This window comes from Ursus maritimus, unplaced genomic scaffold, assembly GCF_017311325.1.
Source record: "Ursus maritimus isolate PB19 unplaced genomic scaffold, ASM1731132v1 scaffold_3, whole genome shotgun sequence".
NCBI classification, from domain to species: Eukaryota; Metazoa; Chordata; class Mammalia; order Carnivora; family Ursidae; genus Ursus; species Ursus maritimus.
The window spans coordinates 5,567,138-5,581,004 of NW_024425563.1; the positions used below are offsets into that span (position 1 = coordinate 5,567,138).

General features: G+C 54.1%; 1 protein-coding gene across 7 annotated transcripts in view; it reads left to right on the forward strand.

The window, feature by feature from the left end:
• Positions 1 to 13,867, forward strand: part of PRKAG2 (protein kinase AMP-activated non-catalytic subunit gamma 2) — a 255,589-nt gene that overhangs the window by 70,382 nt on the left and 171,340 nt on the right. For 6 of the 7 annotated variants that reach the window (XR_005838439.1, XR_005838440.1, XR_005838441.1 and 3 more), the window contains exons 2-3: positions 4,226 to 4,297; positions 9,915 to 10,194. Coding sequence is in view for 2 of the 7 variants with exons in the window: in XM_040643780.1 (XP_040499714.1) it covers positions 4,226 to 4,297; positions 9,915 to 10,194 (352 nt within the window). In the remaining 5 variants the exon portion in view is untranslated. The other variant, XR_005838443.1, reaches the window with a different exon arrangement.

Genomic DNA, 13,867 nt, shown 5'->3' on the forward strand with positions numbered 1-13,867 from the left:
AATCGTGGAATGTGGGGTGGAGGAGCCTTCCAGCAAAGGCCACCACTCCTGCCAGGATGCTCGACCGAGCAGGCATGTGGTGCTGAGGCGTGGGCGCACAGCCGTGCTCCGAGGACTTGATGCTTTCAGGAGCTCGCACGGGGCAGAAATAGCTGCAGGGGCCTTGCTGCAGCCCCTCCTGGCGGCCTCCCGGGGCCACAGGCCGCCAGTGATGGGAGCTGGACCAGCATCCTGGTCTCTCCTCTTTCAAGACTGTCTAACATGAGTCATTTCACTGCTGGGGGCCTCGGTGGCTAGAGCACGATGGTTCTATGAGGAACAAATGAGTATTTGTGAAAAGGCTTTCACGTGTGGAAACTGTTGTACCGCACGAATGTTCGAGGGTAATGATTATTTGAAACCGGAGAGGAATGTACTCATTAAAATGGGAGATAAGCACCCCACACCTGGTTCCTCCTCCTTCCCAGTGAACTGAACCGCGTGGGGCCTGCTCGTTGGCAGGCCCATCAGCACAGACCGTGTAGCCCCCCACAATGACCCCAGAGGGTAAGGGGATGTGGAATCAAACACGTCTGCATGCCCATTGGGTGCCAGGCAAATACAGGCAGAGAATAGCCACACGAATAGCTCTCCCTTGCCCCTGATGAACTCAAAGTCTAGCTAGAGAAATAGACTGATAAATGATCATAACCGGGCCTAATAAGTCCTGTAATAGAGGTCTGTCTACAGTTGTGTGGGAACACAGATAAGAGAAGAATTCATTCTGCCTGCGGGTGGGTCCCTGCCAGAGATAATATGTGAATTGGGCTTTGCGTGGTACATAGAAGTTCACCCTGTGAACCAGGATTGGCGGTTGCAGGGTGAAGGGCAGGAAGAGCCGCAAAGCCTGGAGGGGGCAAAGAGCTTGGGGCATGTGGAGAATGGCAGCCAGCACTGGTCATTCATGCACAGCCTTGGGCCAGGCTCTGTGTTAGAGGCCCACCCTGTCCTGGAGGGACTAAAGCAAAGCAGGGTCTGTTCTCCGAAGAGACGGCCTTGAACTGAGGTGTGTGAGGAGTTGAGATGGCGTTCCAGACAGTGTGTCCACAGACACACAGCCGTGTTTGGGAGAACCGCAGCAGTCTGCCTGGGCACTTGCAGAAAGGTGACGGAGTGCAGAACACACCAGAAATAAGGCTGCAGAGGTCGGCAGAATCCTGGGGCCTGGACTGGAGGCTGCAAGGCCTGCCCAAGAGCTCCTGACCATGGCTCCTCCCAACGGTCCCCTGTGGGAAGCTGGTGGCTCTCCACCTGGGCTGCCGGCTAGATGATGGAGATGCCGTACTGCACTGTAGGCTAATGAGCTCGCTTCTGTGGTGGGACCCAAGTTCCCCAGGTGCCACCAGGCCTGAGACCACTGACATCAACACCAGAGAGGCTGAGTCTGGAATCTGCACATGTAAGAGCTACCATTGTGTTCCAGTCGACCAGGTGCTGAAGCCACTGTCAAGTCCCCGGGGCGTTAGGGGAGGGGCCAACGTGGTATAAGACCTACACCTTCAGGGATCACTCTTCGAGCAGAGGTTTGGAGATGGCCTGAAAGGGCAAGGCCGAAAGCCTTGGAGAACAATTAGGCAGCCCAAGAGAAAGCTGGCACCTTTTCTGGAAGAAATGGAAAAATCTATCCTAAATGGATATGTTTGGAAATTCAAGGAACCCTGAGTCGCCAAAACAATTTTGAAAAAAAAAAAAAAAGAACAAAGTAAGATATTTCATAGTTCCTGATTTCAGAACTTATTACAAAGTTCTAGTAATTAGAACAGTGTGGTGCTGGCATGAAGACAGCCCTATAGACCAATGAAACAGAACAGAAAGCCCCAAAACAAGCCCTCACATATGTGGCCAAATGATTTGTGATAAGAGTGCCAAGCCCATTCAGTGGGAGAAAGACAGTCTTTTGAAAGCACGGTGTTGGGGACATTTTGCACATGGGGAAGAATGAGGTTGGGCCCACACCTTATTCCGTAGAGAAAAACTAAGCACAGATCACAGACCTAAACATAAGAGCTGAAACTAGAAAAGTCTTGGAAGACAACACAAGGGAAGAGCTTCATGGCTTTGGATTTGGCACTGAAGTCTTGATTATGACACCAAAAGCACATGCAACTAACTGAAAATAGATCGATTGGACTACCTCAAGATTAAGAGCTGTGCCTGGAAGGACACAATCAACAGAGTGAATGGCAACTTACAGACTGGGAGAAAATATTTGCAGATCTTGTATCTGATAGAAGGTTAGTGTCTGGAATATAGAAAGAACTCCTACCAATTCACCAACAAGCAATCTGGTTAAAAAACAGTGCAGGGGCTCCTTGAACAGACGTATTTCTGAAGAAGATGTGTCAGTGCCCAAAAGCACCTGGGAAGAGGCTCCACATGACCCATCGTTGGGGAAACTCAGATCCGAAGCACAATGAGATCCCAGCTGACACTCGTTCACATGGCTCCTATGGAAACAAAACAAAACCCAGAGAGTAGCAAGCGTTGGTGAGGATGTGGAGAAACTGGAAGACTTGTGCCCTGTTGGTGGGAATGCAAAGTGGGGCGTCTGCTGTGGAGAAGGGCTGGGGGTTCCTCAAGAATAGTAAAAACTGGATTCCCATGGGATGTAGCAATCCCACTTCTGGGTGTTTACCCAAAGAGTTGAAAGCAGGATCTCAGTGAGATCCGCGTGTACCTGTTTGTTTGCTAGGGCTGACACTACAAAGTATCATGGAACTGGGTGGCTTTCTTTTCTTACCGTTCTGGAGGCTGGAAGTCTGAAATCGGGGTGCCGGCAGGGATGGTGTCTTCTGAGACCTCTCTCCCTGACTTGTAGATGGCTGTCTTCTGTCTGTGTCTTCATATGGTCTTCCTTCTGCGTCTGTGTCCTAATCTCTTTTCACAAGGACAGTAGCCACACTGGATCAGGGCCCACCCATATGACCTATTTTAACTTAATTACCACTTTAAAGACCCTATCTCCAAAGGCAGTCACATTCTGAGGTCCTGGGAGTTACAACTTCCATCTATGAATTTGGGCAGTTAGGGGGAAACACAATTCAACACCCACGTTCACACAGCTAAAAGGTAGAAGTGACCCCAGTGTCCACTGATGGTTGAATGGATAAGCAAAATGTGGTGCATCCATACAATGGAATATTATTGACTTTTAAAAAGAAGGAAACTGTGACACAGGCTACATCGTGGAGGAACCTTGAAGACATTATGTTTAAGTAGAGTATTCCAGTCACAAAAAAGGCAAATATTGCATGATTTCACTTAATGAGGTAGTGGCCTTGTTATGTTCATAGAGACAGAAAGTACGATGGTGGGTGCCAGGCTCTGGGGGAAGGGCACGGGGAGTTGTCTCATGCGGACAGAGTTTCTGTTTTGCAAGATGAGAAAGTTCTGGAGGCAGATGGCGGTGATGGTGGCACAATGTGAATGTACTTAACACTACTAAACTGTAGGCTTAAAATGGTTAAGATGTAAGTTTCACATTACATGCATTTTACCACAATAAGAAGGAGAAAAAAAGAAAGGCTAAGGACTCAGGCAATTTCTCCGGGTAGACTTCCCACCTGGGACTCCTTTCTGGAGTGTGGCAGTCACCAGGTGACACCCGGGGGAGTAGGAGCAGGGCTGAGGGGGAAGTGACCCGAGTTTGGGCCCACGCCACTCCTCTTGGCCATGGTGTCGCCTAGCATCACTGACCATTCCACCCCAGCCACCGGCCCCATGCTCCTCCCCACGAGGCCCCCATCATCTCTCCCAGGAAGACTCGCATCCTGGACCACTTCCTCGAGGCCCCATGTGCCGTGTTATAAGATGAGGTCCTGTCCATCAGCCATTCCCAAGGTGCTGAGAAGCCTTTGCTCTCCACTCCTGCTTTCCTTCTGGGGTGCTTTCCTTCCTGCCTCCAGTCCTGGCATCTTCTCCTTGCTCCTCCCCAGGGTGATGGAGGGCAGTATAGCCTTATGTTCTGGAAGGGAATGTGAGCATGGTCAGGATCTTCGAGGAAGCTAGCATGTTGTCACCCTGCTTTTACTCCACTTGCATCCACACCCCTCCCTGGTGGTCGGTGTTCCTGGAAGACTCTGGAAGGGGGCAGTGGCACATGCGTAGAGCCAGTGTTGCCCCTGGATGAGGCCGGATGGGAACCTGAGGGCCACTCCATTGACCAAGTGCTCTCTTTCCATCCTAGGACCTGAGTTCCTTTGCCATGCCGCTCCTGGATGGAGACCTGGAGAGCTCAGAAAAGCATTCTTCTCGTAAGGTAGGCCACCTTTCTCACGGCTTCTCATGGCTCACCTGAGGTGCCACTGAGGCAAGATTCCCTCAGTGAGAGCCCAGGACAAATGTCCACCTGCAAATGCACCTGTGCTCCCACCGTCTCATCAACCTGTGTTCCCACCTGCTCATCCACCTGTGCTCCCACCTGCTCATCCACCTGTGCTCCCACCTGCTCATCCACCTGTGCTCCCACCTACTCATCCATCTGTACTCCTATTTGCACTCCCACCTGCTTACCCAGTGGTGCACACACCTCACAGGGCCATGCCCCTCATACCTGCCAGCTGTCTAATTTGAGAGCCTCTTGGGCTTTGCTCCTTTCTCTTCTTCTCCATCTGGGTTCAGCCATGACCCCTTAGACTCCCCAAAGGAGGTGATGTGGAAGGTCAACAATAAGCCAAGAGAAGAGGCTTAAAGTATCAGTAAATGGGAGATTTGGAGACCATCTGTGGCTTTCAGCTTGTCCCATCCTGGACAGGAGTTCCTTCCACCTACCATCCCCCCACCCTCGCCCTGTTCCAGGCCTTCCTTCCCTTTGGTCTTCACGCCACTTGTCCTTGCCTCTCTTTAGCTCACTGTCTCCCCTCCCCGCTGGCCGGTCAGCAACTCAACAAGACTGGTGGCCATGTAGGGTCAGGCAGCCGAGAAGGAGTGTGTATCCTGTGAGGGTCGGTGGGCATGGCGAGAAAGGGGAGGTCAAGGCAGCCTTCAGTCAAGACTGAGGGGGTGCGCAGAGAGCTGGGTGGCAAGTCCTCCCTGGGCCCCATTACCCACAGCCCAGTGGGAGGTGGCCTCCGGAGGGTCCTAGCCACCTGGGTGCTGTGAGCAGTGTCTCAGAGGGGAGATAGAGAGCCACAGGATTCTTTGGCTTTGGGTACTGCCAGGCTGGGGTTGGGGCGGGAGCACCAGTGCCCGAGAGGCTAGCCTGTGCTCTAAGCATTCTGAATTGCACACAATTAAGGCAACATACTGGTTTAGGCCTGTGGGTTTCCATTGGCCTCAGCTCCCTGTCCTGAATGAGCAAGGGGCCTGAGGAGCAGTCATTGGGGCCCAGCCTGAGAAGGTGCTCAGAGGATGTCCTCAGGAAGGAGCCACAGAGCTCGCAGCCCAGCGGGGCAAGGTCTGAGGCTGCACAGTGGGCTCTTCCTCTTCGCAGGCTGGCCACTTCCAAGGGTTTGACTCTGAGAAGCCCTCCCTTCAAGTGAAAACCTTAGGCAGAACTGTGAACGCAGTAAAGACCCACGGTGAGGACTGGGGCCTCATTCAGCCCCACTGGCCCCCACTTTGGGTCTCCCAGAGGGTTCCAGAGCAAAATCACTGTCACAAATGTGTGACTCCAGAGCAGAGAGGGACCTTGGAGGGTTTCTGTATCCTCAGACCGCTGCAGGACATTGGTGATGGTGATGTGTAGGACACGGGCCTCGCCTGCCTGTGGCCTCTCGGGAGAGGAGGGTGTGAACTTCTGAGAACTTCCAGAGGGTCTGACCAACAGTGCAGGAGACAGAGGGACCTACATGCCTGGTTAGCTGGGAAGGCACTTCACCCTGACATCTGTGGCCCTTGACAGAACCTGGAGACAGGCCTCGGATGAAAGCCGGGCCGGATGCAAGTGGACAGGACGGGGATGCTTGGAATTCCCATTGACCTTGTTGCCGGTGGCCTTCCCTTGGCCTCCCTACGCCCACCCCTGCCCCGTCCCCAGAGGGCAGCCTTTCCCCTCTCCTGACCCTTGCACCTTGGTAATTCTCCTTTCCATTAGATTCCAGTGACCTCAAATTATATAAACATAAGGCCAGCCTTTTTGAGAGGCCGGGTTTGGCCACTACCAAGAGGATTTTCCAAACTGCCTTGGAAGGGCCGCCCTCTTCCCCTGCCAAATTCCATCCCTTCATCTGTGCAATCCAGATGCAAATGTAAACACCCCTGTGAATGGGAATGTGGGTTAGATTCTCCTGACGGCCCTTTCTGTGGACGTAATGTGTGTGGCCAAAGACAGTGGCAGGTGCCACTAGGCTCCTCGGGCACAGAAGTGTGGGAACAGTCGGACACTTAGCGGCTCCCTCTGCATCTCAGGAGCCCATGTGTAGTGAGATGGATGGCTATCCTGGGCTCCCCTTCATAGGTGTTCCTGACTACTCTGGGATGCCAACCTGGCATTCCATAATATCAGTTCATGCAATCTGCCAGGCCCCCTCAGTTTACTCCTGTCTGTGCTGCCCCTGCCCCCCGAGACGGCAGCTCTTTGTCACATACTATGTGTCTGTGAGGAGCCTCTGGTCCCCTTGAGTCAGCACAGCTGTGGCTTGTGGTTCCCAGGCCAGTCTCTGGGGGAAGGTCAATGCCAGGATCTCCAGATCATTCCACATGATGGCAGTCACTCGGGGTCAGCCAGCGTGGCCTGGTGTCTGGGCTGGGGGGAGGGGGGCTTCTGAGCACCAGGCGGCCTGGCCTTTGCTCCAACTGCCCTCCTGGCAGATGGCCCAACTGCCCACACCCCATTAGCTTCTGCACGGCCTGCACACACTTGGGGGTCTCTGAGTCCTTTTGTTCATCCAAACGCAGGGAACCATCCGATGACATTTATGAAGGTTCTGTCTGATTGCAGCTTGCCAGCAGGTGTGAGCCGAGGCCCTGTCCCCAGCAGCTTCGGTTGGCACCCACTCTGCATCACCCCCTCCCAGCGGGCGGGGAGCAGACGGTGGGCATGCTTGGCCATCTCGTTTGCCCAGTGCTGGGGAGCATGACTAGGCTCTCGTGGTCCCCCATGGGAGAAGGCTGAGCCAGGCCGTGTCCACCATCATTTGGACTTTTTTGGGAAAGGTCTACTTTCTGTGGGTTCCCTCCTCAGTGCCTGACTCAGTTGGCCTGGAATTCTCAGTACAGAATGGAATCCCAGGCAGGAGAACCCTAAGGCTCTGTCTGGTTTATCAAATGAGGTTCAGGCCAGCACTCAGGGCCCTCTGTGGCTGGCTTCCTGGTGACATTTGGCTCCACCCATCCGCGGTGGCCCGAGAAAATGGCTCTCCGTCTGTGCTTCCTATTCTGTCTCTTCCTTCTCAGACTCTGGTTGCCCTCCACCCATCAGCCTGTCCAGAGCCCATCAGCTGTCAGGGTCTTCTCTGATTGTGTCCGGGTCGCCCTTTCTTCATCAGCTTCGTGCTCGCGGCAGCCACGCCTTGCCTGCCATCCTCCCTCAGCTGCGTCTTGTCCCCCCCATACTCAAACACCAGCACTTGCCCGGCAGTTCTGCCTTCTCCCTGCGGAGCTCCCAGCGCTGTGCAGAGCAGGGCAAACACAGGGTTCACCTGTGGGGTTAGCCTTGAAGGAGTTCCTAAACATGACTCTCCGCCTCTGCCCTCAGAATTGACCTTGACTCCATTTCGCGTCTGCCAGGCTCTTCTCCCTCCTAGCTATTTCTGCTGCTCTAGGGAGGGATAGGGTGTAAGGGTTAAGGCCCTGGGCCCTGAGGTCCCATGCCACCACTTACCAGCTTTGTGACCTTCACCCTGCCTCCAGCTGGCACCTTCTCCTGGCTTCGGGCTAGTGGTGCTCAGCAAGTGATGTGAGAGGCTACCAGATGGTCTGCCCCGAGCAAATCGGACTGTGCCATTCCCTTGCTAAGAAGCCTCGCAGCAGAGTGAGGTTCTTACACCACATGTGGCGTCCTTCCATAAGCCGGCCCTGCCTCCCTGACATTCCAAGTTCATGACGAGGGGCGTGGCTCAAACTGCACGGAGGCCTTCCCGTGTGCTGGAGACTGCCAGATGCGTCCCTGTCCTAGATGCTGTCAACTACGGACCCTGTGAGTCAGCCTGGTGTCCCCACCGGATGGATGAGGACCCCGAAGCTTAAGTCACTTGTCCACACTGCCGGAAACTGAGCCAGGATTGCAACCTGGTCTCTGTGTCCAGACCCCTTGCTCGTACCACCCTGCTGCAGGGTCATTTTCCGTCCCTTGTGTGCTGTCCCCCCACCCCCACCCCCACCCCCACCCCCACCCCCACGTCCACAGGCACATCTGCTGCCTGGACAGCTTCTCCTTGGGGTTCAGAAAGACTCCAGAAAGCCTGAGCCCCATAGGTAGGGGGATAGTGGCAAGACCCGGAGCTCTGAAGGCAGGAATCGGAGGAGTAAATGCTTTACATATTAAATGGATAAAGAAAGAGTTAGCCTCTCTAGAAGGAGACGTGCTTGCATGATGTGGCTGTCGTGGTGCACGGCCTCTGGCTTGGAAACTCACTCACTGAAGGGACTGGCATGGAGCCAGCCTGTGCACCCCCGATATGGCCGCATGGGCCCTTTAGCATAGGGTGGGGAGTTGCAGGGAGAAGTGACTTGTGATTGAGGGTCACCGAAGGGGTCCCCACAAGGGCACAGCCTCCTGGAAGGAGCTGCAAGCCCAGTTCAGGGTGCCCTCTGGTGGTGGGAGAGCTCACAGGGGCCCCGGGCCCCACGCAAGCACCCCATGTGGACAGAGGCCAGAGCCCAGAGCCCCACGAATGCTGCCTCTGGGCGCGTGGGCTCGCCTACCTTCGTGTCCCTGTGGCCACCTGCCATGTGGCATCCCAGCGTCTCGGCCTGCTGACTACTACCCTGCCTGGCGTCCTTCGTGCCCCATGAGCCCCGCGGACAAGCCGCTGTTCTTTCCTTCTGTGGGACCAGGTAGGCCCCCAGGTCCTTCTGGCTCCTGTGTTGCAAGTTTGCCAAAGACACAGCAGCAGCTGAGCGTGCAGAGCAAGGTTCCTGTGCGTCAGGGGTGGGCACGACCCAAGTCTTACAGATAAGGAAACTGAGGCACAGCGAGACTAAGTGACTCGGGATGGCCCAGTGAGGGGTGAGCTGGGGTCAAACCCATGCCCTCAGACTGCAAGTGCCAGCCCCTGAGCCCCCCAGCAAGACACATCCGATGTTCCTCAGTCTGTGAGCTTTGTGCTTTGGCTTAAAGATAGGGGCGGAGTCCAGACTTGCCTCAAACCATCAAGGTCAAGTCATCAATGAAGTGCGCCTCTCGGGCTTTCAGCCTTGGTCACTTTCTTCCTGAGCTCTGTCCGCACCCCATGTCGTCCCAATGCCACAGCAGCTTGGAGGGAAAACTCCTGCTTCCTAGCGCCAGGCCACCTCAGGCTGGGGCCCCAGGCCCACTGCCTTTCAGATGGCAGGGATGCCTGTTTCCTCCTTCAGTGAGGGCCAAGAGAACATCACACCGGTATAGTCAGACCTCGAGAAAGACAAATGTCAGGTTTTAAGAAGTAAAGGCCAGAGGACAGACCACAGATAGGAGGCATCGTCTTGAGCCATCTTGCTTTCTTTCCCGTCCTCCCCTCCACTCCAGGAACCTCTTCTAGAGAGCTGGGACGGAGGTCAGTGGGCCTCTGGGTGGTGCTGACGAGCCTGTGGCTGGTGCATCCTCGGGTGAGGTGCTTTCCTCCAGACCACGGGGTGGCCACCTACGTTTGTACAAGAGCTCAGGGCTGTTTCTGGGGCAGGGTGCCACCAGGAGCAGCCTGGTGATAGAGGACGTTGGGAGGGACATCAGTTCAGGGCTGAGGTCTGAGTGCCTGTGCTCAGAATGACCCATCCATTTGTCTGTCTCTCCCCAGGTGGACAGCCCCTGCAGCTCGGGCAGCCCCTCCAAAGGGTTCTTCTCCAGAGGCCCCCAGCACCGGCCCTCCAGCCCCGTGTCTGCTCCCGTGAGGCCCAAGACCAGCCCTGGCTCTCCCAAAACCGTGTTCCCGTTCTCCTACCAGGAGTCCCCACCCCGCTCCCCACGCCGCATGAGCTTCAGTGGGATCTTCCGCTCCTCATCCAAAGAATCTTCCCCCAACTCCAACCCGTCTACCTCACCCGGGGGCATCAGGTTCTTCTCCCGCTCCAGAAAAAGTAAGACATTGATGCTATTGTTTCAGGTGGGTGCTGGGCTGCTGGAGACCTTCTAGGGACCGTGGGGGCCACAGTGCCATTTGCAGGGCACCCAGGCTGGCTGGGTGGCTGTCGGTGACTTGGTGCTGAGTGCAGGTGTCTTGTCTGTCCCCCAAGGACAGCTCTCTCTCCAGAACATTGTTGGTTTCCACCTGTCACTTTCTTCCTGCCGTCGGTATGGGGGTAACTGCAAACATCCCCGTCCTCACAGCGTGGCTTGCAAGGACAGCCGCATGAAACCTGGGCCCATAGCCCTCCCTGAAATCAGTAGCAGCAGCAAGCTAAGCTTTGGCGCATACCCAGGGCCAGAGGACCCAGACCTTGGTTTGCTCTGCCAGACACAGCCCTCACTACCTGTGGCTTGGTTTTGCAGAGTTTGAATGGACTGGTTTCTGACAGATCCTGACTTTCTGTTTTAGGTGCTAGGCAGCTGGGGTTGATTTATTAGAGAAACAAGCGTAGGAAATGTGTGTATAAGAGAGAACAAACCATAAAGTAGATGGAGGTGATTCTCTCCTTCCCTGTGTCTTTGCGCATCTCCCCCTGCCTTCTGAGTCTTTCTGATGACGTAGAAACCTCCTGTGTGGGATGGCAGTGATTTGGAAAAAAAACTTGCCCTTGGGCATCGGAGGTGTGAGATCGTCTTCCTTTCCAGATCGCGTGTACACGTAGGACCTGCAGAATAAAGCAGCACTCGATCGGCGCGGCCAAGGCACAGAGTGCAAATTCAGTGTCTGTGACTTAGAAGGAAAGGGTGGGGGACCCTTTTCTTTTTTGTGTGGTGTGGGGTATTGTTGCTAGTACCCCTAGCATCATCCCCCTCAATGACTGCACCTAAGCGTAAATGCAGTGTCATGTGACAGAGTGGCCCTCCAGCACACATTGCTGGGTGACACGCAGTTGGGAATTATGTATACAAAGCCCAGTAGGGAGGGGCGTGTCCTCGCACTGACGTCCTAATGCTCTAGAGAACATCCCCAGCTTCCTTGGCAGAGATCCTGAAATTCTCAAATATCCTCTAAGAGGAGGGGACATCAGATCTACATCAGGATGTCTTGTTTCTTCAATGGTGGCATCATGCCTGTGTTGGTTATGACGGAACTAGGTTGTATGAGCCTCCAGGGGCTGCCATAACAACTGGGTGGTTTGAACAACAGAAATACCCTCACATTTCTGGAGGCCAGAAGTCCAGATTCAAGATGTCAGTAGGGTGGTGCTCCCTCTGAAGGGTCTTGGGAAGAGTCTGTTCCGTGTTTTTTCTCTCGGCTTCTGGTGGCGCCAGCAACCCTGGTGCCCGTTGGCTTAGAGAAGCATCACTCCAGTCCCTGCCTCTCCCTCCGTCATCACGTGGCGTCTTTCCTTCATGAGTCTGTGTCTGTGGATCTCTGCTCCTCTTCTTGTAAGAGCTAAATCTTGGATTAACAGACCACCCTACTCTGGTGTGCTCTCCTCTCATCTGCATGAATTACATCTGTCATGACCCTCTTCTCAAAAAGGTCACATTCTGAGGCTCCTGGAAAGGCATGAATTCGGGGGACACTATCCAGCCCAACATGGGTTATATAGGAAAAACCCAGATGTACAGTTCATGTCATGGGCTGGGGATGGAGAGGATTTGTGGGTGTAGAGAGGCCAGTTTGTGAAGACCAGGGTCATTTCTGAAGGTAGAAAGGAGCAGCCAAGATACGAGGTGTGGGAGGGTGGGAGGTTGGGTGGTGAAGATGGGCTGGCATTTCAGCTCCCTGGGAAGCAGGACTCCATGCTGCCTTTTTCTGTTTGGCATTTTAAAAGGCTCTTCAATGTTCTTGGCCAGAAAATACTGTTTCAAAGGTCTATCTTCTAAGATGTTATGGCGTAGGCATAGCTTGTCAATGCTGCTCTCTACCATCTGGCCAGGCAGCTGTAGATGGAGCTCGGGAAGGCTCTGGTTGGCTGTGGCTGCTTATGAAGACAAGCATTGATTGGGTGGGGGTGGGCGCTTGGTTTCTGCACAGAAGTTCCCTGGGAGGGGATGTTCAGACCAGAGTAGGCCTGGTCCCAAAATGATATGGCCCATGCTACTGTCCTTGAACCACCAAGCCCAGGACTTTGGCTTTCTCCAAATGGAAGCCCACCCTGTCAGCCCTGTCATTAATGAAGCTCTGCTTCCAGGGGAGGGTTCCCCACTTCCCTGGGAGGATGATCACCGGGGCTCCTTGCCACTCGGTCTGGAAATGTGCCCACAGGAGGCTTGCTTGGATGATATGCTGTCTATTGCTTTTCCTCCTACTTGAATCAATTCCTGGATCAAGGTCCCCAGACTATGTATGTCTCCCCGCTGCCCCTACTGATTCACACGGTGGAGCCTGAGAGTAATGTCACTCAGTCTGCATGGGGGTCTTTATGAGAAAAAGCCCATGGGACTTGCTGGGTCCATTGGAAGAGCATCCCAAAGACATTGTTCGTTCCACAAGGCCTCTGGGAGACATTTCCTGTCCAGTCTTGGTACCCAGAATAGCTGAACTTGTGAGCAATTGGGTTGTTTTGTCTGTAATGGGCTCTGGTCATGTAACAGCTCTGTTGCCCGCTGGACGTCTCAGAGCTGCCTTTGTACGAGGGGCGTAAAGGGTACTTCTCTAGCCTCATTTCTGAATCCAATTTTGGTTCCCATCCTTTACTTTCATACCACTTTTTTTTTAAACGAGGAAGACAGCTCATTGGAAGGATTTGGGGGGTATTTATAGAATTCAAAGAAGAGCTGACTGCTCAGGACTCAGGGAGGGAGGGAACCAGGCTGGCTCTGTGGGCCTTGGCAGCAAGAGTACATGGATCTTTCCATGAGATCCAGAGAATTCCTAGTCTCTGTGTCTCTCCTCTTGCCATGCTAAAGTCATTATAGGATATCTGATTAGCCCATTTAGGGTCTCTGAACCCATCAGTTGTCCAGCAAGAGCAGAATGACCGATGGTCCCCTATCCCCCTACCCCGGACATGGCAGGAAGTTCCCAGAGAAGAGCCAACAGGCAGCTCTCACACTCTTCTCTCCCAGTGCCTGGCATGCATGTGCGCACACAGCCTCCCTTTTTACAAAGACACCTCGTGGAACTCCGTCCGGTCACCCTGCGTACACTTGTCAGTGTGCACATCGCTTTCTCAGCAGGCGGCCACCCTGCGTTGTGTCCAAGCAGCACAACTAAGGATGTTTTCCAAGTCCTGCATCTCAGGGCCATGCCCATTTCTCCTCGAGTTCTGTCTGCAGCCTGTCATTCTGTTGCGTGACTTAGGGCCCACATGGTGGACATAGAATCTAAAGGTTCAGCAGCTCCCCAGCTGATATATAGTCGAGCTTGATAAACACCGTTATCAACGATCGGGGCAAAGAAAGAAGGACGATAGAAATTATCAGCGCAGTCATCTTCCAAGGGGACATAAAAAAGGAAAAGGGCGCTCTGAGAACAAAAACGGGAACACAGGTGGGAGCTGTAGACCCAGCTGCTACCTCTAGTCTCGGGACCAGCAATTTCCTAGGCTGGCTGGTGTCCGGGCCCAGAGAAGAGAACCAAATCATTGTTCTAGAAGGATCTATCTCGTGGAGGACCTGCTTGTGTGGAGTGGCTGCTGCTTTCCACTCCCTCTGGTCTACTGGTCCAGTGGC